Source organism: Sminthopsis crassicaudata, chromosome 5 (genome assembly GCF_048593235.1).
Source record: "Sminthopsis crassicaudata isolate SCR6 chromosome 5, ASM4859323v1, whole genome shotgun sequence".
NCBI lineage: Eukaryota > Metazoa > Chordata > Mammalia > Dasyuromorphia > Dasyuridae > Sminthopsis > Sminthopsis crassicaudata.
In genome coordinates, this window is record NC_133621.1 from 17,297,936 (window position 1) to 17,323,723 (window position 25,788).

The 25,788-nt window shown below is 44.8% G+C and overlaps 1 protein-coding gene across 1 annotated transcript in view; it reads right to left on the reverse strand.

The window, feature by feature from the left end:
• The window catches only part of SCRN1 (secernin 1), a 61,018-nt gene extending 35,684 nt beyond the window's left edge, over positions 1 to 25,334 (reverse strand). Inside the window, exons 1-2 of the mRNA XM_074266683.1 lie at positions 25,053 to 25,334; positions 2,018 to 2,177 (exon numbers count right to left, since the gene is read on the reverse strand). Of these exons, the coding sequence (XP_074122784.1) occupies positions 2,018 to 2,176 (159 nt within the window). The 5' untranslated portion in view covers position 2,177; positions 25,053 to 25,334. The remainder of the gene's footprint in view (positions 1 to 2,017; positions 2,178 to 25,052) is intronic.
• Positions 25,335 to 25,788: the final 454 nt, after the last annotated feature.

Here is a 25,788-nt window from a genome sequence, read left to right on the forward strand (position 1 = left end):
GCTTAGCACAATAGCTGGCACACAGTAGGCACTTAACATATTCTTGTAGATTTGGCAATATAAATGTCAGATATTATTATTTTTTAATGAATATGACCACTTATGAAGGGCAGTAGCTATAGAATGCTGATGGTTAAGACCCAGAGAACAGTGGAATAGAGAATTTATCATAGGATATCTAATATTTACCTAATGCAGTTATAAAAACAACCTCATGTAGCTCAGGGAAAGGGACTGATTTAAGCTGTGGTTTATCTGGACCACGGAATAAAGAGCAGCATTGACTGGAGCAGATCTGACTACTTTTGCAATGACTGCAGTCTGTCCAATTACACATCCCCACACTGCAAAGACTGACTCAGAAATTTCTTTTATAGGTATTTGGTTGTAAATGGTGTTACAAACAATAGGTGCCAAATAAATGACTGACTGTCTAGAAGGGGTCCCTTCTAACCCCAAGGTACTGCCCATAGAACTAACCAAAGGCTGGTTCATTTAAGTTCGAGGAAATTTTCTTGTCAAGACTTCTTCCTACCGTAAGTACACATCACTTGATCAGATCCCCTCTCTACCCAACAGTTACCCCACAAACAAAGCCTTTTGAGAGGAGGCTGGTACAGCAGCCATCCCTCAGATCGAGCTAAGAAGGAGTGGCAACCTCAGAAAAAGAAGGCTGGGGGGGCCAATGGTGCCCTCGGCTGTTTGATTTCTCCTAATGTGGAATAGACCTTTCAGGGACTGCTGCACGCAGAACAAAATCAAGAAAAGGAAATTAAGCAGAACCTGAGGAATTTGGGGATGGAAAGCCTTCGAGCCTGAGCCACATCAGACTGAAAATTTGACTTGGACAGGACCATATGTTATTGAGCAAGAGCTCACTGCCATTTACTGGAGTCACTGAAGCTGAGGAAGGGGAGGAGACGTGGTGGAAGAAAGCACTCATCTTGGAGTCACAGGACCAGAGTTCCAGTCCCAGCTCTGCCAAATACTACCTGTGTGAGCTGGAGAAAGTCACAGCCTCTCTGTTTCTCCATACTTCACCTCTAAAATAAGAGGGCTGGATGAGGAGTCCCCCGAAAATCCCTTCCAGTTCTCATTCCCACCTCCATAATATCCTCGATGCCTCATGGTGAGGGCTGTGGGAGTCAGGGATTCCCACACAAGCTAAGAATGACTCATGTGTTGTAATTCCCCAGGTGCAGTTTGCCATGCCCTTCTTCCTGCAGCGGCTCCAAGATCCCCCCTCCAAAGCCGTGGGAGGCCTGCTAACACGATCTCCCGTTCCCTCTGGAGATTACAACCCACTTGGAACAGAGAGGGATTTTTTGCCAGCTCCAAAATTGAAACCAGAGCTTCTCCTGATTTTAAGTCCCATATACTTCATTTAGGGGGATCTGTTTCTCCTGAACTACCAACAGAAACTTACTCTTAGATACTGATGAAATTTGCACCTGAAGACTCAGGGAGAGTGTTCCTATTTATCAAGTTACATGACAGCAACAGATGTATTTATCGACTACTATTTTTTAAGACCTTGAACTGGAGAAATAACACCAAACAGAAGTCTAGGTGGCAGATGGGAGCAGCACCATGCTTCCCAGACAGAAATTATAGTGGCAGGAGCTAAGTCAGCCTAGAGGGAGGGAGGGAAGGAAGGAAGGAAGGAAGGAAGGAAGGAAGGAAGGAAGGAAGGAAGGAAGGAAGGAAGGAAGGAAGGAAGGAAGGAAGGAAGGAAGGAAGGAAGGGAGGGAGGGAGGGAGGGAGGGAGGGAGGGAGGGAGGGAGGGAGGGAGGGAGGGAGGGAGGAAGGAAGGAAGGAAGGAAGGAAGGAAGGAAGGAAGGAAGGAAGGAAGGAAGGAAGGAAGGAAGGAAGGAAGGAAGGAAGGAAGGAGGGAAGGAGGGAAGGAGGGAAGGAGGGAAGGAGGGAAGGAGGGAAGGAGGGAAGGAGGGAAGGAGGGAAGGAGGGAAGACAAAAAGCCACAAACCACAAAATAAGGCAAGGATCTCATATCACTCACCTCCACTTTGCTTTCGGGTTCATGGTCAGCGGCTGCAATATAGACAACCTCCTGGACTTCATCTCTGGGCCGTGCTGAGTTCTTCCCAAACACCACCAGCCCATCCTTGGCCCGAGGGGGGAAAGCCACAAAGCAATAACTGGGAGGAGCCACCGACATCCTGAAAGAGAACACATGTGTGATGAAACCGGGATGAACACAGAACATGTCATCAGCACAATAATTTTCCCCAGAGGATTTTATCCACTGAAATAATATCAGTATTAAACTGCGTACACCATTGGTCATAAAGAAATCCCAGCTGGCAAAAAAGGAGCAAAATTGTGGGATAGTCAAGACAGGTCAGTTGTAAGCAGGCTCAAAAAGCCAAGTAATTATCAACAAGAATTTAATAGATGCCTACTGTGTGCTGGGCACTGGGGATACAAAGACAAAAGTGATAGACATAGATAGATAAATAGATAGATAGATAGATAGATAGATAGATAGATAGATAGTTTGTATAGATGATAGATGATAGATAGGTAGATAGATAGATAGATAGATAGATAAATAGATAGATAGATAGATAGATAGATAGATAGATAGTTTGTATAGATGATAGATGATAGGTAGATAGATAGATAGATAGATAGATAGATAGATAGTTTGTATAGATGATAGATGATAAATAGGTAGATAGATAGATAGATAGATAGATAGATAGATAGTTTGTATAGATGATAGATGATAGGTAGATAGATAGATAGATAGATAGATAGATAGATAGTTTGTATAGATGATAGATGATAAATAGGTAGATAGATAGATAGATAGATAGATAGATAGATAGATAGATAAATAGATAGATAGATAGATAGATAGATAGATAGTTTGTATAGATGATAGATGATAGATAGGTAGATAGATAGATAGATAGATAGATAGGCGGGTGGATGGATGGATAGGTAGACAGACAGATGGTTAGATGGATATATGGATAGATAAACAGACAGATAGATACATACTAAATAGAAAAATACTTAGATACATAGATGGATTGATGGCTGAAAGGCTGGATGGATAGATAGATACAAAGATACATAGATACTTGGATAGATAGATGGATGGTTAAATGGAAAGATGGATGGACAGGCAGATAGATAGGTAGGTAAATGGACAGATGATTGAATTGATGGATAGATACATAGACATATGGATGAATGGATGGATGGTTGGATGGATAGATGGATGGATAATTAGGTAGATAGATAAGTAGTAAGATGGAGAGATAGATGAACTGATGGATAATTATAGGTAAATAGAGGCATGTAGAAATACAAATAATTACAAGATAGTTCAATACCAGGCAGACAATGGTTCAGAAGCAGCTAAAAGTACAATAAAAGAAAAAGAATTTTTAAAAGAGGCAATCTGCCACCTCATAGGAAAGCAGGAACGCTCCACTTGGTTGTGTCCCAAGTCTCCCGCAGGGCTGGCAGGTTTTCACGGTGCCATATGGCTGAAGTTGAAAGAGCAAGGAAAGACCAGTGAGAAGCAGAAAAACCATCTTTTTCTAATCCCGTTTCAGTTGTGCAATAATGACATGCTGCCCACAATGGAGGTCTCTACTCCCCTGAACTGGATCTCTATTCACATCAAGACGTCTATACTGGCCAACAGGCCAGACACAACTCATGGCTCCTCCCTCTGCATATCACTCCAACCTCAGGCTAACACCCCATGGTGTAGAAAGGCTGGGGCCTTGCAGATAGAGGAAAATCCCTTGGTTTATAGGGGGATAAGGCCCGGAGATTTTACATGATTTGCCCAGAGTCATACCAGCTCTTAAGAAGTCATCAGGTCTTTGGACTCCAAATCCAAATGTAGGGTCACCACCCTGCAGCGCACAAAATCTTAACAATTTAACACATTTCTATCTATATAGAGTTATAGAATCTCTCGTCTGGAGCAAAGGCAGTTGGGAGAAAGGGGACAGTAGTACAAAAGACAGTTAACCCTGAATACAGAGGCACAAGGAGAGCAGAACAGCCTTCCTCCCTCCCAGAAAGTCCATCCTGCACCCTTGAAGGACTTAGAGTAGGGAGGATGGAGGATGTGGGTCGCAGAAGCAGGGCACCATGACAACACCTTCTGTGGGGTGGGGTTAGGAAAGACACAAAGTAGGATGAAAAGACAGATTGTTAGAGGATAGCAAGATGGGAAAAGATGGGAAAGGCAGAGACACTAGTCTCTCAATTATTCCAGGGAAGATATACATATACCCTAGACATCAGCACCCTGAGACAAAGCTCCTACCATCCTAGTTCCAGCTCTGTTTCTTCTGTCCTTTAAGGTTTATGAAGCAATTTCCTCCCAATTCTGAGAAGCATGTGATCCAAGTATTATTATCCCTTTATAGGTAAGAAAACTGATACTTAGAGAGCTTAAATGAATTGATTTTGAACCTACTGTTTGCTCCACAAGGTGCTTAATAAATGCTGGCAAATTTGTTGATTTATAGGTGTTCTTGCTCAGGTGGCACTGGATAACCTCCTTAATCCCTTCCAAGTCAGAGATAGTGCATGTTTGTAGTCTCAAAGACCGAGCTGGGGATCTTGAATGATTGAGGGGGCCTGGGATTGTTGAATGGACAGAGGATCCCTTTAGGTGGTTGATTCCCAATTCTGAAGGGAAGGGAAGGGAAGGGAACAAAGGGAAGGGAAGGGAAGGGAAGGGAAGGGAAGGGAAGGGAAGGGAAGGGAAGGGAAGGGAAGGGAAGGGAAGGGAAGGGAAGGGAAGGGAAGGGAAGGGAAGGGAAGGGAAGGGAAGGGAAGGGAAGGGAAGGGAAAGGAAGGGAAGGGAAGGGAAGGGAAGGGAAATGGTTAGTGGAAAAACATGGCAGGCTCCTTCTGGGTTAGGGAGGAGGGTAATCTACAGCCAAACCATAGAGAAAACTGATGGGGGACCAAGGACTTAGCCAGAAAATTTAAGATGGTTTAGGATCAAGAAACAAGCTTGTGTGTCTTGATTAACTGCAAACCTGTTGGTGTCAAACCTTGACGTCTGTTTCCTTTATAAATAAACTCAAAGATCGTATTCATGTGATATGGAACGCATTTGAATAAATGAGCATTTGTTAAGCAGTATGATGTGTTGGTCACTGTGCTAATTTCTGCAGCTAAAAAGATTTAAAAAGAGACCATCCCTGATCTTAAGGATGTTAAGGAGAAGACAGGACATTTGGAGAGACTGGACGAGGGAAGGGAGCTTTGTTCTCCAGGGTCTGAAGAGGGAGAGGACAGATACTGCAGAGGAGATGATGAGATGGCTACAGAGCACGTGCTGCTAAAGCATGGTCTAGGGTCTAGAGCCAACCAGCAGACAGACATGGCTGAGTGGATTACTTTGTATGGTCACCAATAAACCAGACTGTGACTTGGGGAGAGCTCCGAAGAGGAACACCAAGCTGGAACTGGGATGCAAGCCTGGGACTTCTATTCCATGGCAGCACCCTGCCAAATGACCTCATGGGTTGCAATATGTGCTGGTGAATGAAGCTTCCCACACTGAAAGGCATCTCCATGCCAACAAAATGGCAGCTCCTTTGCTCGCTCGCTCTGTGTGAGTGTGCCGTGTGTCTGTGTCTGTTTTCTCCATTTCTTTGTCCTCTCTGTCTCTGTCTCTGTCTCTTTTTCTCTCTGTCACACACACACAGATAAGTTTTTTCTTCCTATGTGTATTTCTTCAGATGCTTGGGGGAAAGCACAATACACTGTAGGTTATTTATATCTTACCTCATACACAATCAATATTTTATAGTATCCTGTCCTTGACAAGGTCAGAACACTAAAAATTGAGCATCCACGGAAGACATTAACTCACCAGCTCTGCCTCAGAAACCAAGGACTAGCCCTAGACAAACAGCAAAGTCTCACGTAGGCTCCTTGGCTACCTCTGACCGTTCCGTCAGGATTCCCGCTGCACCACCAAATGTTCTCGGTCCATTTTGGTGCAGGGGTGAGTGCTGGCAACAGATGCCCAGCAGTTTGTGGCTCTGAAGGATATCATTTTTCTGCTGAATTCTGTGACCAAGCAGAGGCAGAAGATTTGAAACCGCAGCTATTTCTGTAACAGCCACATTGAACACGGCCCCTGCCTCCACATTTGGTGGTCACTCACCCAGGTTCTCCAACGCTAAAGTCATTGTTGTCCCTTATGCCCAAATAAAGGCCAAAGGAGAAGCGAAACGAGCTCCCAAACAATCATCAGATCCATTGTTTCTGAAGTCCTCTGCTTTTGGGCTCATATAGTATTTCTGTAATCTGCCATCCCCCTTACAAAACAAAGTGGCAAAAGACTAACCGTGGCAGCTGTCGGGCATTTAAGGTCCTCTATTAAAGGACTCTTGTGAGACTGAATAATGAAATCACTCAAGCTTGGAACCTCTTATAAGTGATACCTCCAGCTGCCTGATCACATGTTGGAGAGTCACAAGTGAGAGCCAAAATTTTACCAATCTCTTCAGGGAATCTCATCACCTTTGCCCTTGGAAACAATATCCAGGCCAAAGTTTGGCTTAAACTAGGCTTGGTGTAAGTAGCAAATGAGTTTCTCACTCAAGATTTCTAACCCCTTCCTGAGGGATGGAAAGTGAAAAGAATGGGAAGAAGACACAGCTTTCTCTTCTCTCATCAGAATTATGCAAAGTCATCTTCTTTCCCAGGTGACCAAACATTCCTTTTTTCACTTAGAGAGGCAATGGAGTTTTTCATAAAAACCAAAGAGGCAAAGTGGGAAAAGAGTGGATGGGTGTCATGAAGAAATTCAAGAACCAGAAGAGGAACAGTACTGGAGAGTGTTAGGATGAAGACAATGACAGCAGAAACAGAAGCGAGCATGTCATCAGATTATACTAGAGACCACCAAGATGGAAAGAAGAAATGGAGGAAGGCTGCAAGAAACAGAAGCGAGCATGTCATCAGATTATACTAGAGACCACCAAGATGGAAAGAAGAAATGGAGGAAGGCTGCAAGAAACAGATCACAAGCCTGACAGAGTCACATGTTAGTTCCCTCTCTGGCAATATACAGTTTTAAAGAGCTGTCTGAGCCACTGAACTCTTAAATGACTTTCCAAGGACCACACAATCAGTAAGTATCAGAACTGGAACCTGAACAAACAAACCTCCTTGTCACCCAAGTTAGAAATCCCAAAACTACCTCTAATCTCCTTGCCCGCTCTCACTCAAGACCATGCCTATGTCTCTCAAACTAAAAATACATGGGCCACTCGTGATTGACGCAGGACTTTCTACCTGTTCTGTCTCTGACCTGGGCCAGATTGTGGTCCCACTCTCACCACATTCATTCTGTGTACTCACTATGGATACTCAATCAGCAGAGTCTACTGTAGGTCACCACCCCTGAACTCAAGAGTTCTACGAGCCTCGGTCTCCCCAGTAGCAGGAATTGTAGAACTATGCTACCATGTCCCATCTCCCCAGATTTTAGAAGGGCAAATTTCAATTATTCAGGGAAAAGATAACGAGGATCTCATAGGCTATAATTGTACAGGAAAATTTAGACAAGAGAGATGAAAATCTTTTTAGCATGAAATTCTGAAGATACAAAAAAATCACTTCTAATGAGGAAGAAAAGAGGAAATTGTATCAAAAAAGATTAGTCGGGCAACTGATATGGAAATACTTTTACATAATTGCACATGTATAATCTATATCTGATTGTTTGCTCTCTTGGGGAGGGAGCATGGAAGGGAGGAAGAAAAAAAATTAGAACGCAAAATCTTATAAAAATGAATATTGAAAACTATATTCACATCTAATTGGAAAAAATAAAATACAACTTACACAAAATTGTTAAATGGTGTATATGCACAGGAAACCCTGGACAAACTCGAACTTTTCAAAGAAAATGTACAGAAGACATAAGCAAATGGAATAAGAAATGAAAATAAAAATCTTGCATGACCTTATAAAAATGTGTCAAGAATGCTAAACTTTAGAAGAATCTGAAGCTGAAGAGAAAAACTAATGAACAAAAAGAACTTTTATTTAAAAAAAAAGTCTCTGTTGGGAAGAAAAAGAAGATATAAAAAAGACAAAGTCCTTTGCTTGGAGTAGATGGGATGATAACTGACAGCAGAGAAGGCCAAGCTGCTCAATTAGTACTTTCCTTCCATTTTCTTGGCCAAGAAAAATGGTCTTTGACCCAGAAACGAGAGAACAAAAGCAATCAAAGGGAGATGATACTATTTTTACAAGACCAATTTTCCCAGTGTCTATTGATGGGCCAACATCCTCCTAACCCAGATTTTCAAGGCTATCCCGGAGCTTGCTGGGACTTTTTCACTTTCCTTCCTCACTCCCACCTCCAATCAGATGGCCATATCAGTTCTGTCTTCTACTAGAGAACTAAGTCCCTATCACCTCTTGCCTAGATTAGTGTGATTGCCATGTAAAAGCATGCTCCCCATTCCCAGGCTCTCCCCTTTTCCATCCATCCATCCTATAGTTGCCGAATAATATTCATAGAACATGAGAACAGCTACTAATTCCCCCGCTCAAAATACTACAATGGCTGCCCATTATCTATAGGCTAAAATATAAATCCCTGATCCAGACATTTAAAGGTCTCTTCAACCAGCTCCAACCTACCTTTCTTGCCTTTTTTCATACTCTCCCCCCCAGTCATATAAATTATAGGCCTTCTGGTCTCATCCTGAGCTCTCCTGCCTCCATACATTGCCATGGGCCATACTTCATGTCAAGAACATACTCCATCCTCATTAACAATCGGCTCAGATGCCTCCTTCCCCTGAAGCCTTCCATGATCCCCACATCCCCATACTGAAAGGGAGCTATCCCTCCTCAGCCTTTCCCAGGGGAATGGTTCTGGAGGGCAACTCCATCCCTGGCCCGGCGTACCTTGAATCATGCTGGGAGCATGTCATATATAAAAATCAGACTATCAGCTTCCTGGGGGCAGGACATTTTCTTCTTCATAGCCTAGGGGAGACAGTGTAGCATAACCTCAGTTTGCTTTATTGTCTCGAATATTTCCAATGCTCTAATACCATGGCAAAAGGAGAAGACCCAGGGCTTAGAGGTGGCTGACCTGAAGTGGAAAGGGAAATCATGGCTGCTGCGTAGGTCTGTGCCCCCTGGACATTGTGAATGTCACAAGTCAGGAGAAGCAGATCCCTCTTGGTTGCCCACCTGAGACAAGGATGCTAATCCTGATGAATTTCCCATTAATGCTACTATAACCTAACTTGGGCCTTCGCCCCCTAGAGCTTGAGAGAGCTCACTCTCTCTGCCTCTGCTTTCTTCTCTTTCCATTCCATTTTCCATAAGCTGTCTTAACCATCCAAAAACACAGACTTGTCCAAATCACCCCCTGCTCTAAAATCATCAGTGACTCCCCACTGTTTCTAGGGCAAAATGGAAACTCGGTGATCCATCTATCAGCCTGATTCAGCTTTCCTTTCCAGACTTTTCAAACCATAGCGGTGAAGTGGGAGTGAGGAAAAGCCAAGTCAGACACTTTACTAGCTGTGTGACCCCAGAATTGCTTTATCTCTCCCTCCCTCAACTTTCTCATCTGCAAGATGGGACCAAGAAAAACATCCCTCTGAGAAGGCTGTAGTTAGAATCAAATGAGATCACATGCAAAGTGTTTCGCAAACCTTAAAGGAATCCCTAAAAGCTACATTATCATTATTCTGATTCCCTTTCATGGATTTCATGCATTAGCTAATTTGGAAAATTCCTTCTTTCTTGATTTCATCATTCCTCTCCATCCTTCTCTCTTCCAAGTCTTTTGAATCATCCCTACCAAGCTTAGAATGTCCTCCCTTAAAACTGGAAATTAATATGGCAGAAATTAGATATGGATCCACACTTAACACCATATACCAAGATAAGATCAAAATGGGTCCATGATTTAGGCATAAAGAGGGAGATAATAAATAGATTAGAGGAACAGAGAATAGTCTACCTCTCAGACCTGTGGAGAAGGAAGGAATTCATGACCAGAGGAGAACTAGAGATCATTATTGATCACAAAATAGAAGATTTTGATTACATCAAACTAAAAAGTTTCTGTACAAATAATACTAATGCAAACAAGATTAGAAGGGAAGTAACAAATTGGGAAAATATTTTTAAAAGCAAAGGTTCTGACAAAGGTCTCATTTCCAAAATATATAGAGAACTGACCCTAATTTATAAGAAACTGAACCATTCTCCAATTGATAAATGGTCAAAGGATATGAACAGACAATTCTCAGATGAAGAAATTGAAACTATATCCACTCATATGAAAGAGTGTTCCAAATCACTACTGATCAGAGAAATGCAAATTAAGACCACTCTGAGATACCACTACACACCTGTCAGATTGGCTAAGATGACAGGAACAAATAATGATGAATGTTGGAGGGGATGTGGGGAAACTGGGACACTGATACATTGTTGGTGGAGTTGTGAAAGAATCCAGCCATTCTGGAGAGCAATCTGGAATTATGCCCCAAAAGTTATCAAAATGTGCATACCCTTTGACCCAGCAGCGCTACTACTGGGATTATATCCCAAAGAAATACTAAAGAGGGGAAAGAGACATATATGTGCCAAAATGTTTGTGGCAGCTCTTTTTGTTGTAGCTAGAAACTGGAAGATGAATGGATGTCCATCAGTTGGAGAATGGTTGGGTAAATTGTGGTATATGAAGGTTATGGAATATTATTGCTCTGTAAGAAGTGACCAGCAGGAGGAATACAGAGAAGCTTGGAAAGACTTACATCAACTGATGCTGAGTGAAATGAGCAGAACCAGAAGATCACTGTACACTTCAACAATGATACTGTATGAGGATGTATGCTGATGGAAGTGGAAATCTTCAACATAAAGAAGATCCAACTCACTTCCAGCTGATCAATGATGGACAGAAACAACTACACCCAGAGAAGGAACACTGGGAAGTGAATGTAAATTGTTAGCACTAATATCTGTCTGCCCAAGTTACATGTACCTTCGGAATCTAATGCTTATTGTGCAACAAGAAAAAGGTATTTACACACATGTATTGTATCTGGGTTATATTGTAACACATGTAAAATGTATGAGATTGCCTGTCATCTAGGGGAGGGAGTAGAGGGAGGGGGGAGATAATTTGGAAAAATGAATACAAGGGATAATATTATAAAAAATATATAATAATAAAAAAAGAATGTCCTCCCTTCTCCATCTTTGTTTGATGAAATCTCTCTCTTCCTTCCAGGTCAGCTCAGGGGCCCATCTTCCACAAAGTCTTCCCAGGGAATGCATTTTTGTCCTCTGGGTCCCTCCTTTGGTCTATTACATTTTGCTTCGTATTACACTGATTTCCCTATACACTGCATCTTCCAGAAGAAGTCAAGTATTATGAATAGAGGGGTTTTTTCATAACTTTAATTGTACCCCGAAAGCTCAGTACAGTCCCCTGGATACAGGAGGAAGTCAGTGAGTCAGCAAGCGTTTATTAATCCCTCTTACATGCCAGTCATTTAATAAATGCTTAATGAATGAAATCATGAACCAAATTTTACATAGCAAAAGTAGATCAACATAAAAGATATTGCCAAAAAGTCTCATGATTGGATAAATCATAATGGGAGAGAGGAGGCTGCTATGAGTGCTGTTCTGAAACCCACATAATTCCAAGGCATTTAATAATGCTTAATGAATGGAATTATGAACCTAACTTTACATAACAAAAATAGATAATATAAAAGATATTGGCCAAAAAGCTGCATGAATAAATAAGATGGACCAGTCATGTGATGGTAGAAAGGGATACAATGGAAGTACAGTGTGATTAGAGCTCTGGAACCCCCTTGATCCCAAGAGACATGAAGGTCTTCACCATTCTGGGTAGAGCCTCTATGTAGAATTTATAGGCAGGAGAGCGTGGTGGAAAAAGCAGCCCTCCAAATCCAAGGATCTGGGCAAAAATGCCAGCTTTGCTGCTTGCTAGCTATGGGACCTTGGACAGATCAGTTATACTGAGGGAGCCACAGTTTCCTCACGTGCGAAAGGAGAGGGGGACTGGATGGTCCCTAAGGTCACTCCCGATTCTCTGGATGGCCACAAGATACGACCAAGAATCACGCAGGATGAAGAAACACAGACAGTTTACAGTCTGCAGGGTTAGCAGGTATACCCCACAGGGACACATTCATAGACCATCATTTGCTCATATTCAAGATTATTTGCAATAAAATATGTTCTAATATATAAAGAACATTATCCGCGCCTCATTTACTTGCTCTATAATTCCTTCTGGTCTGATTAGCCAGCTACACAATCTGTTACTGGTATGGGGGCTTTGCCCCCAGGGACCTTGCTCCTAAACACGTTTGGATTCTTGCCAGATGATAAAATTATACGACTTAGACCAATAGGGGATCACCAGGTGGGTGCCATGGAGTGCTTAAACTAACAATCACAGCATCACTAATAACTAGACAAATGCAAATTAAAGCAATTCTGGAATTCCTCCTTATACCCATCATGGTGGCAAAGATGGCAAAAAGGAAAAATGAAGACCACAAATTCAATTCCACAGAATTCCTTGAGGTAAGGGTCTGGTTCATTTTTGGTTTTATACCCCAGCAGTTAGCCTAGCATCCAGTAGACTCTTAATAAATGTTTATTGGTTGACTTGTTAAACACCTATTTTGTTCAAAAGAAAATTGTCCCTGCCCCCTTTGATGAAATATGTCTCTTCCTTGTAGGTCATCTCAGGGGCCCCATCTTCCACAAAATCGTACATTAGGGACACTGATAAGCAAATACTTAATAATTTCAAGAGTTATTGAATTTTAAGCATAAGGAGGGTGAAGGGAAGGGGACAGAAAAGGCCTCACGTGGGACGTGGTACCTGGACTGTGGCTTTGAACATAGAAATATGAAAAATTGGAAGTCGAGGAAAAGTTCATTCCAGGCATGGGGAGGATGAAAATGTCAATAAGAAAATATTTATTTGTTTAATGCCCTTGGTCTTTATGGAGTTAATCACCATGTGACTGAGGCTTTCAGGCAGACGTTATTTATAAAGGTTACATGCAATCAGAAGAAAGGGAGGAAATACTGAAAGACAGATTGGGGGGGGGGTGTCAAAGAATCTAATACATCTTCAACTTTCATGAAAGAACTATGGTTCTCTCTCCTGCCACAAACAGATACTGTGGCCAATATCAATTATTAGTATGATTATAAAACAGACTTTTCCAATCTTTGCACCCACTTCTCTGTGAGCCAGGGCACTAATGGAACCAAGAAGGCTTGAATTCACCCCCACACTTCCCCCAATCACCAAGGGCTGTTGTGAGATGGAAAGTATTATCCCAGCAGACCTGGAGGGAGTTTGACTTAACTCCCCCGGTCAACAGATCTGGGACCTACAGAGGGTGATTTGGGAAAGGAGAATGTAGGAAACTGTTTTAAGACTTTAGCAAAGAGGCTCTTGAGACTTGAGGGAACTTCCTTGCATATTGCTGCTTCTTTTTTTTTATTACAGCTTTGTATTTACCAGACACATGCATGGGTAATTTTTCAGCATTGACAACTGCAAAGCCTTCTGTTCCAACTTTTTCCCTACTTCCTCCCACCCCCTCTCCTAGATGGCAGGTTGACCAATACATATTAAATAGGTTAAAGTATATGTTAAATGTAGTAGCATATTGCTTCTTAATCTCCTGGCCTGAGACTTTTGCCCTGCTAGGTACCTTTATGGAGTGTTATTGTTGCTGTTGCTATTGTTTTTAACCAGTTTGGGCTCCTTTTTAGGGATTGTTGGATGTTCTCATTAATGGAATTGTTATTCTGAACCATGGGGTCTGAGTAAGCTCTTGCACCAGACCAGAACCTGGACAGCTCCCCTCCCAACAATCTGTGATTTAACGGTGCTCACCGTTTTTCACGGGCTACAAACCACCTTTTGCAATGGCTCTACCCTAAGCCTAGAATCTACCTCTTGGAATCCCTGATTTTCTTCAAAACTCAGCTCCAATTCTAGCTTGAAATGAAACATTCCACGAGGAAGCTCGTGTCCCTCCCCAGTCTCCCTGGGCTTCATGCTGTATGTATTCTGGATATACTGATACATGCAAATGAGATCTTTTTCATTAGAATGTAAGCTCCTTGAGGACAAGGTCTGATTTATTTTTGCCTTTTATCCCTGGCTTCTAAAACAGTGCCTTGTATACAGCAGGTGTTTCAAAAATGCATACTGGATGACAGTGTCCTTTTCATTGATATATTGGTTCTGCTGGGTCTTTCTTGTTACAGTATTTTCTTAACTTGTAAAAGATTAAGTGATAGCTTTCATTTCTTACATCACAGACTTTTCCCAATGTCCCCTTCTCCACCGAACCTTTCCTCATCAAAAAGAAAACCTGAGGCAGCTAATTATTGTAGTAGAAGAGCACCATGCCTGAAGTCAGGAGGATCTGATTTCGAATCTCAGACACTTAATACTTCCTAGCTGCGTGACCCTGGGAAAGTCACTTAACCCCAATTGTCTCAGCAAAAAAAGAAAAATCATTCAACAGAGCCATAAGTAGGACGGGACAATGGGTGCTTTGACCAGGATGCTATAATTTAGAGAATGAATGACACCTGTATTCCTGTACAGAACATCCTGCATAACGGCACCTATATTCTGTTAGTAGATAAAATAACTGAGCCTATTAGCTAGGTAGCAAAGTTGAGTTTTAAAAAGTAGCTGCCTCTGGGGCCATAGCCCAAGAGAATCATGCTTCCTGTCTCCATCTTCTCCCCTGGGCTCAATAAACGCAGCTTCACGGTGCCTTGGGATCTGAATCTACCTTTGATCATTACCTTAAGACAGTTTCCCAAGACCAGACTCTATCCCAGGGCAAGGTCTCTCCATGAGGTGGGTGAGGGAAACAGCATTAGATTCACAATTAAGGATCACGTGTTTGAATCCTGAGTCAGCTACTAATTATCTGGACCTCTCGTCAGCCACCTGAGAAGACTGGACCAGATGGCCATGAGTCCTAACTGGTTCTAAACCCAAGATTCTATGAGGTCTTCCTCCTTCCCCTCAGTAGAATTTGCCTTAAACAGCTTCATCGAGGATACCTTCATCCTCATGGCAGGACTCTGAGGGATGCCCATCAGGGATTCCCGAATCCCACTCACGTCTCGGCCTTTAAGCAAAACCAGGAGACAACAGGACCTCATCTGCTCCATTTGGCATCCCGGTCCCCATCTCCCACATCTGCTCTTCAGAACCAAGACTGGCCGACCCATTTAAGCTGCATTCTCCGCTGGTCCTTTTCATTACATCAGCCCTGAATTTCCCACGAGTACCATGGACATTCCTGGTGCCTCACAGAGGAAAGATGGGAATTGTCCCCAATGGGGTCCAGCCATAAGGAGTTTAATCCCTCAATAGTCACTCTGTAGGCTACTGAAAGGAGGCTAACATTAACCCATTTCGGGGGTTGAAATGCTGGTCACACGTAACTAGGAAACAGCTCCTAGAATGTCTAGACAAGGAGGGAGGAAGCTAGGTCAGAGAAAAAGGTCTTTGTGCTCAAGTTCAGGCAGTGTTTACAGAACTGGATGAATGCTCCCTCCATCACTGGGGGCTATTACTGGCTGCTCTCGACAGAATGCCCCACATCGCTGTCAGTGAAACTTCTAGAAACATTCCTCATTAGTCATCATCTCCTCTATTAAGGACATGGTTTCGTTTAGGGCAGCATGGAAATAAATGTCCATTCTAATGAGATTTTACAATTATTAATTAGCTCTCGGAATCCTGGGGTGAGATGCTTTTTCTTGCAAAAGTAAATGAAGCAATTGTCCAGCTGGTTCTCCCCTCCTTTCCACCCCCCCCCAAAAAAAAACATTCAAAAAAATTACTGATTCACTTGCCAGAGTGACTGGCATTGCAGGACTGTCAGTGCCATGAGCCTCATCCCAAGGAGGAGCTGATTTCCTACTGTACTTTTCCTGTTAAAATGGAAATGAGTAAGTTAAATTTGGGGCTGTGAAATTTTTTAAATAAAAAGGGGAACAGAAATACAGCCCAATGGGAAGACAGTAGCATTAGAAGAGTCCTGAATTTCAAGCCAGGTGATCCAGGTGTGAATCCCAGCTCTGTCACTCACTCTGTTAGACCTCAGGCAAGTCTTTGCTGTTCCATCCTTTCTGAGACCCCATGGGGGATTTCCTTGGCAGAGACACTGAAGGGGGTTGCTCTTTCCTTCTCCGGTTCATTTTTAGGGATGAGGAAACTGAGGTAAACAGGATCACACACAGCTGGTCAGTGTTTGAGCTGGATTTGAACTCAGCTCTTCCCTCAGTCTATCTGCACAAGGCATTCATGTATAAAAGAGTAAAAGTGCCCCCGAACCCCTACACATTCTGCTGGTTCGTCAGGCTGAGCAGAAAAGGCAGGGAGAGTAGCCTAGCCTATCACTACCCGCCCCCCCCACTTTACCCTCCCACCCCGGTGCTTCAGAGTTGTCCCAGTGGAACGCAGGCTGTCAGAAATGATTCCCTTGGGAGCGCCAGCCCAAGAACAGTAGACACCTGGTGCCCCATTACCAATTTCCTATGGCTACAAATAGTCAGTGCCTGTAGCACATGCCTTGGGCTGTTCATCTGAAGACTAGTAGAGTCAGAATTCTCAAATCCGATGATTGTCCCCAGTGGCCAGCTGATCTGTCACAAGGGTCTGTCCCTTTGCTACCTGAAATTGTTGGAGAACGGCAAAATGTGGCGAAATGCCTAGGGAAGAAGCTTGGAAGAGTGCTTCACGTACAAAATTAATGCTGAGTCACCCAGAGAGGAGGATTTGATGGGGGACATGGCTACATGTTCTCATCTGAGCCCCCTGGCACCAAAGCAATGAGTGATATATGGCAGAATCGCAGCACTTCAGAGTGGGATGGGATCTCAGCAGCCACAGGTGCCATATGAAACAGTTCCTCCCATAACAGACCAGATGAAGGGTCAGCCAGCCGCCGAGGGACGGACGCCCACTACCTCCCTGGATAGTAGATCTTCCCATTCCCAAGTCCAATACTCTTCTCTGGGGGAGCTCTCATCAGCAAGCTCTTTCTGACAGCTAGATTAAATCCATCCCCATCAACTTCCCCACAACTTCAGCTCTACATGACTGCCCTGTCTCACTGCCACCCCAACATCCTTTCCACCATATTGGCTTATTTCTGACAGAGCTGCAATTTCATCTGCTTAGGGATGACCCAGTGTGAAAACTCCCTCCACAGGTGCAGAGTGATTACTCCTCCATGACTAAAGGGGTCTATAGACCGTTTACTGTTGTTGTATGTATTTTATATCTATATTTCAATATAACTGGTGTCCATTGTAATCCTACATACTTTATTTTATGCACCTGAAAGATTCTGAGGGATCTATAGTGCCAAAGGGGTCCATAACACACAAAAGTTCCACAAGAACCACTCTCTTAGAGAACTGTCTTATTCCCTACAGGGTTGAGGTTACTCAGCCCAAGTATGGAGCTAACCCAATGTGAGCCCAAATTTGCCTGACTCAGTTGATTCTCCCCCACCACAAGCTGTTTTTCTGTAACATCCAATGCTTTGCTTATTAGGATGAATCTGCAAGAATATCTTGGGCAATGATAAATTTATTTATTCTTTCACCAAATTCTACTACAGTGAACAAGCATTTATTAACCACCTGCTGTTTTCCAGGCTCCACATTGGGCACATAAATAAAGATGGGGAGAAAGCCTTGCTTTGAGAAGATTGGCGCAATAATGAGGAAACAAAAATCTTGGGTGTGTAGGTGAGCCCTGGTTCTTAAGGCCACATAAGGGGAATGCACACTCCCAAGCAAGTCCCACTGAATTGCAAAGCCCTCAGGGATGCACCAGCAAAAGACCAAGAACTGGTCTGCTAAGTGATGGAGTAGCTCAACATCAGGTTGGGCTCAAGGTGACAAATTTTTCTGACCGGGACAGCTCTCTGAGACCATCTGCACAGAGGGCTTACAAAGTTCATTGGTTAGTGCCAACCCTAAAAAACTTCAATCCAGGATATATTGTTATATTTCACAGAATTGCAGAAAATCAGACTCAGGAGGACAACCTGCACCAGACCAGGATTCCCCTCTGCAGTTTACCTGACAGGGGGCCACTCAACCTATGTCTGAAGACCTCCAATGACAGGGAAGACTTCCCACAACCTCCCTTTTGTCTTTGGGTCAACTCCAATAGCTTTAAAGATTTTTCTTACATTGACCTGAAATCTACTTTCCTATAACTTCCTACTGCCCTTGACTCCCCAGAATATTCCATACCTTTCCAGGTTTTAATTTAAATTTAACTAAATGTATTTATATTACTTATTAAATTTAACTAAATTTTTAAAACCTCATAATAAAATGACATAACTTACTGATATTTCAATAGGAAAAATACCACAGAGAAAACTAGTTTTTCTTCAAGTGTAATTTGCCATTTTCAGCTTAGCAGGAATGCCAATGATTCTTTCAAAGGAGTCAAGCAAAACAAGTCTGTCTCTGGAATTTTTAAAATAAAAACTGAAGGATTGGGAATAAAGCATTCAGAGAAGAAAACCATAGAGAGAGCTGGACTTCCACGTCGTACCCATGTGACAATGAGTAATTCACTGCTCCATATCTCAGCTTCTTCTCTAACATGAAAAGGTGCCAAATTACACCCTAAGAAAAACTGATTTTCTGTATTGTATTTTTTCCTATTGAAATAACAGTGAGTAAATTATGTCATTTTATTATGGAGTCCATGGTTTTAATTTCAGAATATTAATTTTTAAAAAAGGAAAAGGGACAAACTGTTCATCTGTTCTTGAGAGATTGAGTTATGATCTGTGTTCAAGGTAGAAATCATCTAACGATCCATAAGCAAGCTGGCTCTTCCATTTTGCCAATGTTTATCTAGAAAGCTCCTAAGTACATCTGTGGTGGTTCCAGTATTCTGAAACATATCCCAATTTTCAGCCATTATGTTAGATTAGTAAAGTACCTAAATACACAAAATAAGAAAAGTGCAAAAGATGAAGAGCAAAGCAGAAATTTGATTTCAGAACTAGAAAGAGGCTCTCAAACTAGTATTTACTGTTCATTTCTTAGTTATTTCATTAATTCCCTTTCTGGACACCTGTACGATTAGTGCCAAAGCAGCTGACCAGTTACCTAAACCTGTTTATAGCAGATAACAGTTCAGGGGACGTAGTGCATTGAGTATTGGACTTGGAAATGGGAAGATCTGAGTGCAGAGACAGCCTCAAACATGTCCAAGCTGTGTGACTCTTCTCACACAGAGACAATGTGTGCCTCAGTTCCTCATCTGCAAAATGGGGATAATGATAGTACCCACCTCACAGCGTTATCAAATGAGAAAATTAATTTAATTATTTTGCAAAAAAATTAAAGTACTATTTAAATAACTTATTAGTCATTAGATAGAATTCTATCTCATCTTAATGCTAAGATGTCAGTAGTCCCAGGGAAAGTTTTTCAAAGAGCTAAAGGGCACCTTTTGATGCTCTGAATGTTATGACCAATCTCTGTTATGACCAATTGCTCTCTCTGCCACCTTGAAAGTCTTTTGACAATCCCATCAATTGCTACATCAGGATCTCCCACATAATGTGGGACTCTAGTTCAGACTCATGGAACCAATAAAAACATTTCCATCACTGAGGAGGGATGCTCCCCAACACTAACCTGCTCAGGGCCACTGCCCAGGAATCCTACTTTTCATCCCTTGACTGTCCCCATTACACATTTTGGACAAGATGCTGACAGACTGGAAGACACACAGAGAAAGCAATCGAGATGGTGAAGGGCCGTATCAGGAGGACTAGATGGACTTTTAGGTCCTTCAGCTCTAGTTCCAAGATCTTTAAACCCGCATGCAGTACTGGCTTCTCAGAATGGGGATGTTCGATCTGGGAAGAGAAGCATCCGGGTGAACATGGCAGTTTTGATCAACCATCCTAGGGACTTTTGCTTGGAAAACAGTTCCTGCTTGGCCCCAAAGGGCAAACCCAGGACCGATGGGAGGAAGATGCAGGAGGACACATTTAAATGTAAAATTTACCTTAAAATCTTAAAAGTTATCCCAAAGTGGACTCCTGCTACCGCAGACCTTCAAGTAAGGGCCCCTTCTTAGGTCGGACCTCCTTCATTCAAGTCCCAGCTGGACTTACATCAACTCAACTTTCATGACTTCAGTATCACCTCCTTTGAGATCTCACTTCCTCCACATTCACTCAGACCCCAGCCCTCACAACCAAGGAATTCAAATCTTCCTTCATCAAAAAGTTCAAGTCCATCAGGCCCAAGCTCTCCCATCTATCCCTGTTTTCATCTCAGTGTCTCTTTCCTGATGTCCATCCTCTCCACCTTCTCTCTCTCATTATCCTTCCTGTCCATCCAAATGCCATCTTCCAGAAGCACAAAGACCATCCAAACAGAAATGTGTCCCCTGTTCTGCTTTCTCTTGAGTCTTAGCCCCAGTTTAAATTTTCCTATGGCAACTTGTAAACCATTCAACTCAAATTAGGCATGAAAAATTCAGGCTTACCGGAAAAAGAATCAATCACTCTCCTCACCAAGGCTGCCTCAAAAACCTACTGGCTTTGGCTTTGGGTTATTTATGGTATTTATTGTTTTGGGTTATTTATAGTATTTATTTTTTTTTACTTTTAGCTTGCCTTAGGGGAATAGATAGGCTATTGTGACTCCCTTTGATTTCTTAGAAAAAAGATCTTTTCCAAAGATACTACAAGCTTTATTTATTTTTAAAAAATGAAATTTCGAAATGTGCCTTCTTCCCTCTCCAAAGGCTATGACAGAGATGAATGTTTTAGATTCCCTAGCTTCCTAAAAGGCTCAGCTCAGGGTCATCTCCTTCAGACCTCCTATGGTTTCTCTGGTAGTGAGTTCCCTCCGCTCCTCTGAACTTACTTTTACTTTGTATTCATTTGTATTTACTTTTATATCATAAAAAAGTGTAAAGTGGTGTATTTACTTTTATGTACATGGGTTGTTTTCTACCAATAAAATGTAAGCCCCTTGAGGGCAGGCATTGATACAGAGCCTGGATTAACAAAGGCTTTCTTGAATGCTTAGATGAAAAATTAAACTTGGTTAAAAAAATCCTAAAATACAATTTAATTTAAACATTTTAAAGTTCCTACTAGGTGTCAGCTATTATGCTATTGGTACTGATACAGAGACAAAAAAAGCAAACTGGTTCTGCCTTCAAGGACCTTAAATTCTTTAGGAAGGAGCATGCAACATACTTGCAGATAGTAACAGTACTAAAGAATATCACTTCCAGGGGGAAATAGATGAAAGGATCAGCAAGCTCCCTGTGTTCAGAAGGAAGCACAAAGATTTTAAGAAGGGCGTTGGACAAGGAGGCATTCCAAACATTACTCAAATTATCCCAAATTTTAACATAAAGAAATAGCATTTTTATAAAGATCTGATCCCCTGGTTTCTGGCCACCTGTCATCTCTGTCTGCCTGTCTCTGTACCTTTGGATCTCTTTCTTTCTCTCTCCTTCCCTCCCTTCCTCCTCTCTGTCTCTGCCTCTGTCATCTCTTTCTGTTCCTGTCTGTCTATGTGTCTCTTTCACTCTTTCACTTGGGTTTTTCTCCCTTTCTTGCTCTCTTCTTCTCTCTCCCTCTCTCTCTTTCTCTTTCTCTCTCTCTCTCTCTCTCTCTCTCTCTCTCTCTCTCTCTCTCTCTCTCTCTCTCTCTCTCTCTCTCTCTCTCTCTGTGTCCCTGTGTCTCTGTCTCTCTCTGTCTGTCTCTCTGTCTCTGTCTGTCTCTCTGTCTCTGTCTTTCTCTCTTGCTCTCTCTGTCTCTGTTTTTTTCTCTCTGTGTGTCCTCTTGAGTGGAGGCTCTGCCTCTGTAGCACCTTTAGGCACTCTGTCCCCCAAATTGCCAAGCACTGGGGATGCAAATACAAAATCAAGGCAATGTCCCTAGCCCAGTGTCTGGAGCACAGGAGACATGGAAGAAATGCCCATTTAATTTAGTTGATCCTCCTAGCCTTTGTGCTCTCTCCCTGTATCTATATAAATTGTGTGGATGTTCCAGTTTAAGGTAAGCTCCTCAAAGGAAGAAACTGGTTCTCTTTTGTCTTTGGCTCCCCATTGCCTAGCAGAGAATCTGGCATATGCTGTAATCCACAATAGGTTTAATAAATGTTGAGTTGAACTATTTAACAGAATACCTTAATCCCTCTTCCATGAGGAAAACAACTACCAAGTGATCCAATGATACTTGATTATACCTACCCTATCTGTCAAAGAGCCTTGTGTGCTAATCACAGAGCTAAGTATGTCACTCCCCAGCTCAAGAATTTCTGTGGCTCCTGATGGCTACAATACCAACTTCTCTATCTTTATACTTCAAGGAACATAAGATTGTTGAGGGCCAGGACTGCTTCCTATTGGTCTTGTTCCAGCTCCTGGTACCTGTTGGGTATTTGAAAAATATTTGTTGTGTATGGGTCAAGCTGCCATCTGGGGGGAGGAAGGGGGAAGGAGGGGAAAAATTAGAACAAAAGGTTTGGCAATTGTCAAATTGTAAAATTACCCATGCATTTATCTGGTAAATAAAAACTATTAAAATTAAAAAAAAATTTTGTTGGATGATTACATACTGCCCAACCTGAAGAATACGTCTTACTTGATCAGAGGCCAAACTTAATGTTTTGGGGTTTTTTGTTTTGTTTTGTTTTGTTTTTAAAGCAGATGAACAAACAAGCATCTGATCAATATTTATCAAGCATTTGCTATGTGCCAGGCAAGCAAAACCATCCCTGTCATCCAAGTGCTTATAGTCAAAAGAGGGAGTCAAAATGTATGAAACAAAATGACAAGGGAAAGAGAGAGGGGAAGAAATCTTAGAAGGGACGGTATTCAAATTAAGATAAAAGCAGGCCAGCAAACTCCTGGACTTTTTATTCACTCAAAGAAGCTGGACAGCTGGGCAACCAGCTCCCAGAGCTCCCTTCCACAAGACACCTTCCTTAGCTCCCACTTCTCACAGGGAGCTCACTGGGAGCAGAATCAACACTGGCCTCCGGGTCTAAGGTCTGAGTTCCAGTTCTGACTCTGGTGCACAGTTGCTCTGGTACTTTTGTCCATTTCCGTTCTTTGGAGCTCGGTTTCATTATCTGGAAAATGATTAGATGAACTCTACAGTGATTGGACCTTCCAGTTCTAAATTCCTCCTCAGTGGAGAGATTAGTGCTGGGGGGGAGGAATCATTGGAGTAGCTGAGTCCTAATAACAACAGTGATCCTTTATCTTTCTCTAAGCGCTTTGTTCCGTGCTGTTTCCTTTGCTCCTCAACATCAGCCCTGTGAGTAGGCGATATTATTAGCCCCTTTTCCGGATGAAGAAACAGAGGCTGAGGCGAGGTGGGAGCTGTTATCATCCTCTCTTACAAGTGAAAGGAGCTGAGAGGGAATGGCTCAGGGACTTTCTAGGAGGGGCAGGATTTTGAATTTCCACCTTCACCCCTCTATCCTCTGGGCTACATCCACCTTTAAGAGCCTCCTTCAAGCCCGTTCCCCTCCTAAACTCCGGGCCCCATTTCTAGAAGCAATCTCTGACGGAACACGGCCGATATGTCACCGGGAAGCTGGGGAGCTTTCCGCCGAAGCTCGATACCTTCTGGGAAGTATATTGATGGCGATCTGGGCTCTTAAAAAAACAAACCAAAGCAAGCCCCAGTGGTTCAGCACGCTGCCATTTTGAATGGTTAAGCCAGATTTCTCCCCGAAATGCTGCATCATCTGGGCAGGAGAAGGCCCAGGCAGACTCCATGCTCACAGCAGCAATGGGCGGCTCGGAGCTCTCCCTCAGCAGCAGTGAGGCTCGGGGTTGGAAGCAGAACACCTAAGAACCCTGCAGGGTGCTGGACCCCCCCCCCCCCCCCGCCCCGTGGGCTCTGCCCGGAGCGGAGAGCGGTAAAGGCGGGCTGGCGCGCCTGGTGCTCCCCCGGCTCCCACATTTTCTAAATCATCAAACATAAAACTTTTTCCTCCGAAGGACGGGAGCACGACCCCTCGGCGGGCGCAGGGGCGGCCGGGAGGCTCCCGGGCTGCCTCGGGAATCTCAGGGGCAAACAAGGGGCAGTGAAGGAGCCTCCACACATGCAACAGGGCCCGCGGCCAGCCCTCCGAGGCGCCCCCGCCCCCGTGGCCCCCAAGGTGAATCGAAGGGGAAGGAGCGTCCGCTGCCATGCCACAGCTCGGCGTGGGGGCTGGCGCGGGGGCGGCCGGGGCCCGGGGCGGGCGCGGCCCCGGGCTCATTAAAGCCACTGGGGGCGAGGGGGGCTCGGCTAACGGGGCAGAGAGGTGCTGCGGGCGCGGGAGGTCTGGAAGGCGACACCAGGCAGCCATGTTAGAAGCCTCCTGACAGGTACAGGAACTCTCGGAAGGGGGAAGGGGGCGGCTGGACCGCCTGCTTCTGCAAGGCCGAAGTCGGGGGTGCACGAGAGGAGCCCCTCTCCCGGCGCGGGAGGACCACGGGGCGGGCGAGGAGGGCGGGAGGGGTGCGGGAGGACCACCGGGGCGGGATGGACGGCCCGCACACACGGCCTCGGCCCCCCGCACCCGCAGGAGGCAACTTGGGAAACTGTACCTTGGGAAGAAAGGAGGGGAGGAGGGGGAGGAGGGGCAGGGGGATGGAGGGGGGTCCCGGGACCCTCCTTGGCGCCTGGTCTCTCTCCCTCTGGGCTCTAACGGGAGCGCATCCCCACGCATCCCGCCGCGGCAGTCCCACAGGGATCGGGGCTCCGGCCCCAGTGGAAGAGGCGGGGGGTGGGGGAGGAGAACCCGGGAGAGGGCCCGCCCCGGCCCCCGCTCCCCGAAAGCAGGGCCCCCAGCCGCCCGGTGCCCCGCAGGTAGCAGCCCCCGGGCGATGCTGTGCACGGAGGCCGGCCGTGCCCCCCGCTCACCTGGCCCGGCGCTCGCGCTCTCTCGGGCTCCTCGGCTCCGGGCTCCGCGGCGGCGGCGGCGGGCTGCTGTGGCAGCCGGGGCTGCAGTGACTGTAGCGGATACTGTCCGAGCCGCAGCGGGCGCCTCCCCTCCCCCCCGCAGGTAACAGCTGGCTCTGGCCCTCGTGACCAGAGGACCCCCCCTCAGTCCCCAGACAGCTGGGGCCCCTCCCAGCCCAGGCGGAGGCTGCAGGAGCCGGGGACGGCGCGGTGGCCCCGTCCGCTGCCAGCTAGCGAGCGGCGGCAGCAGTGCGGCGGGGTGCCAGGAGGGGAAGGGGCGGGGGCGGGGAGGGAGGAGCGCCAAGTGGGAGCGGGCTGCGGCAGCCGGGGCGGGTCCGGGGACAAAGCCGCCCCTCGGAGCTCCGCTCCCGGCCCTCAGGGAGGCGCCCTCCGGCTGCCCAGCTGGCGAGGGCAGCGCCGCCCTCGGGGCATCGCCCGCAGGCCCGACCCTGCCTCTGGGCCGGGGGCCATGCCCTTCCAGAAGGCTCGAGCCCTCGGGGTGTCTTCCCGGACCCTGTTGCTTGGAGGGGCTGCGGCCGGAGCCCGAGCCAGACTTCCGGCTCTCGCGGGCCAAGGCCGTCAGGGAGCGGGCCGAGGGAAGGGGTTTGGCCCCGGAGGCCTGAATGCTGAGCCTGGCGCTGCGCCCGTGACCCCCTGCGACCTTGGGCAAAACTCCCCGGACCTCGGCTCCCTCAGT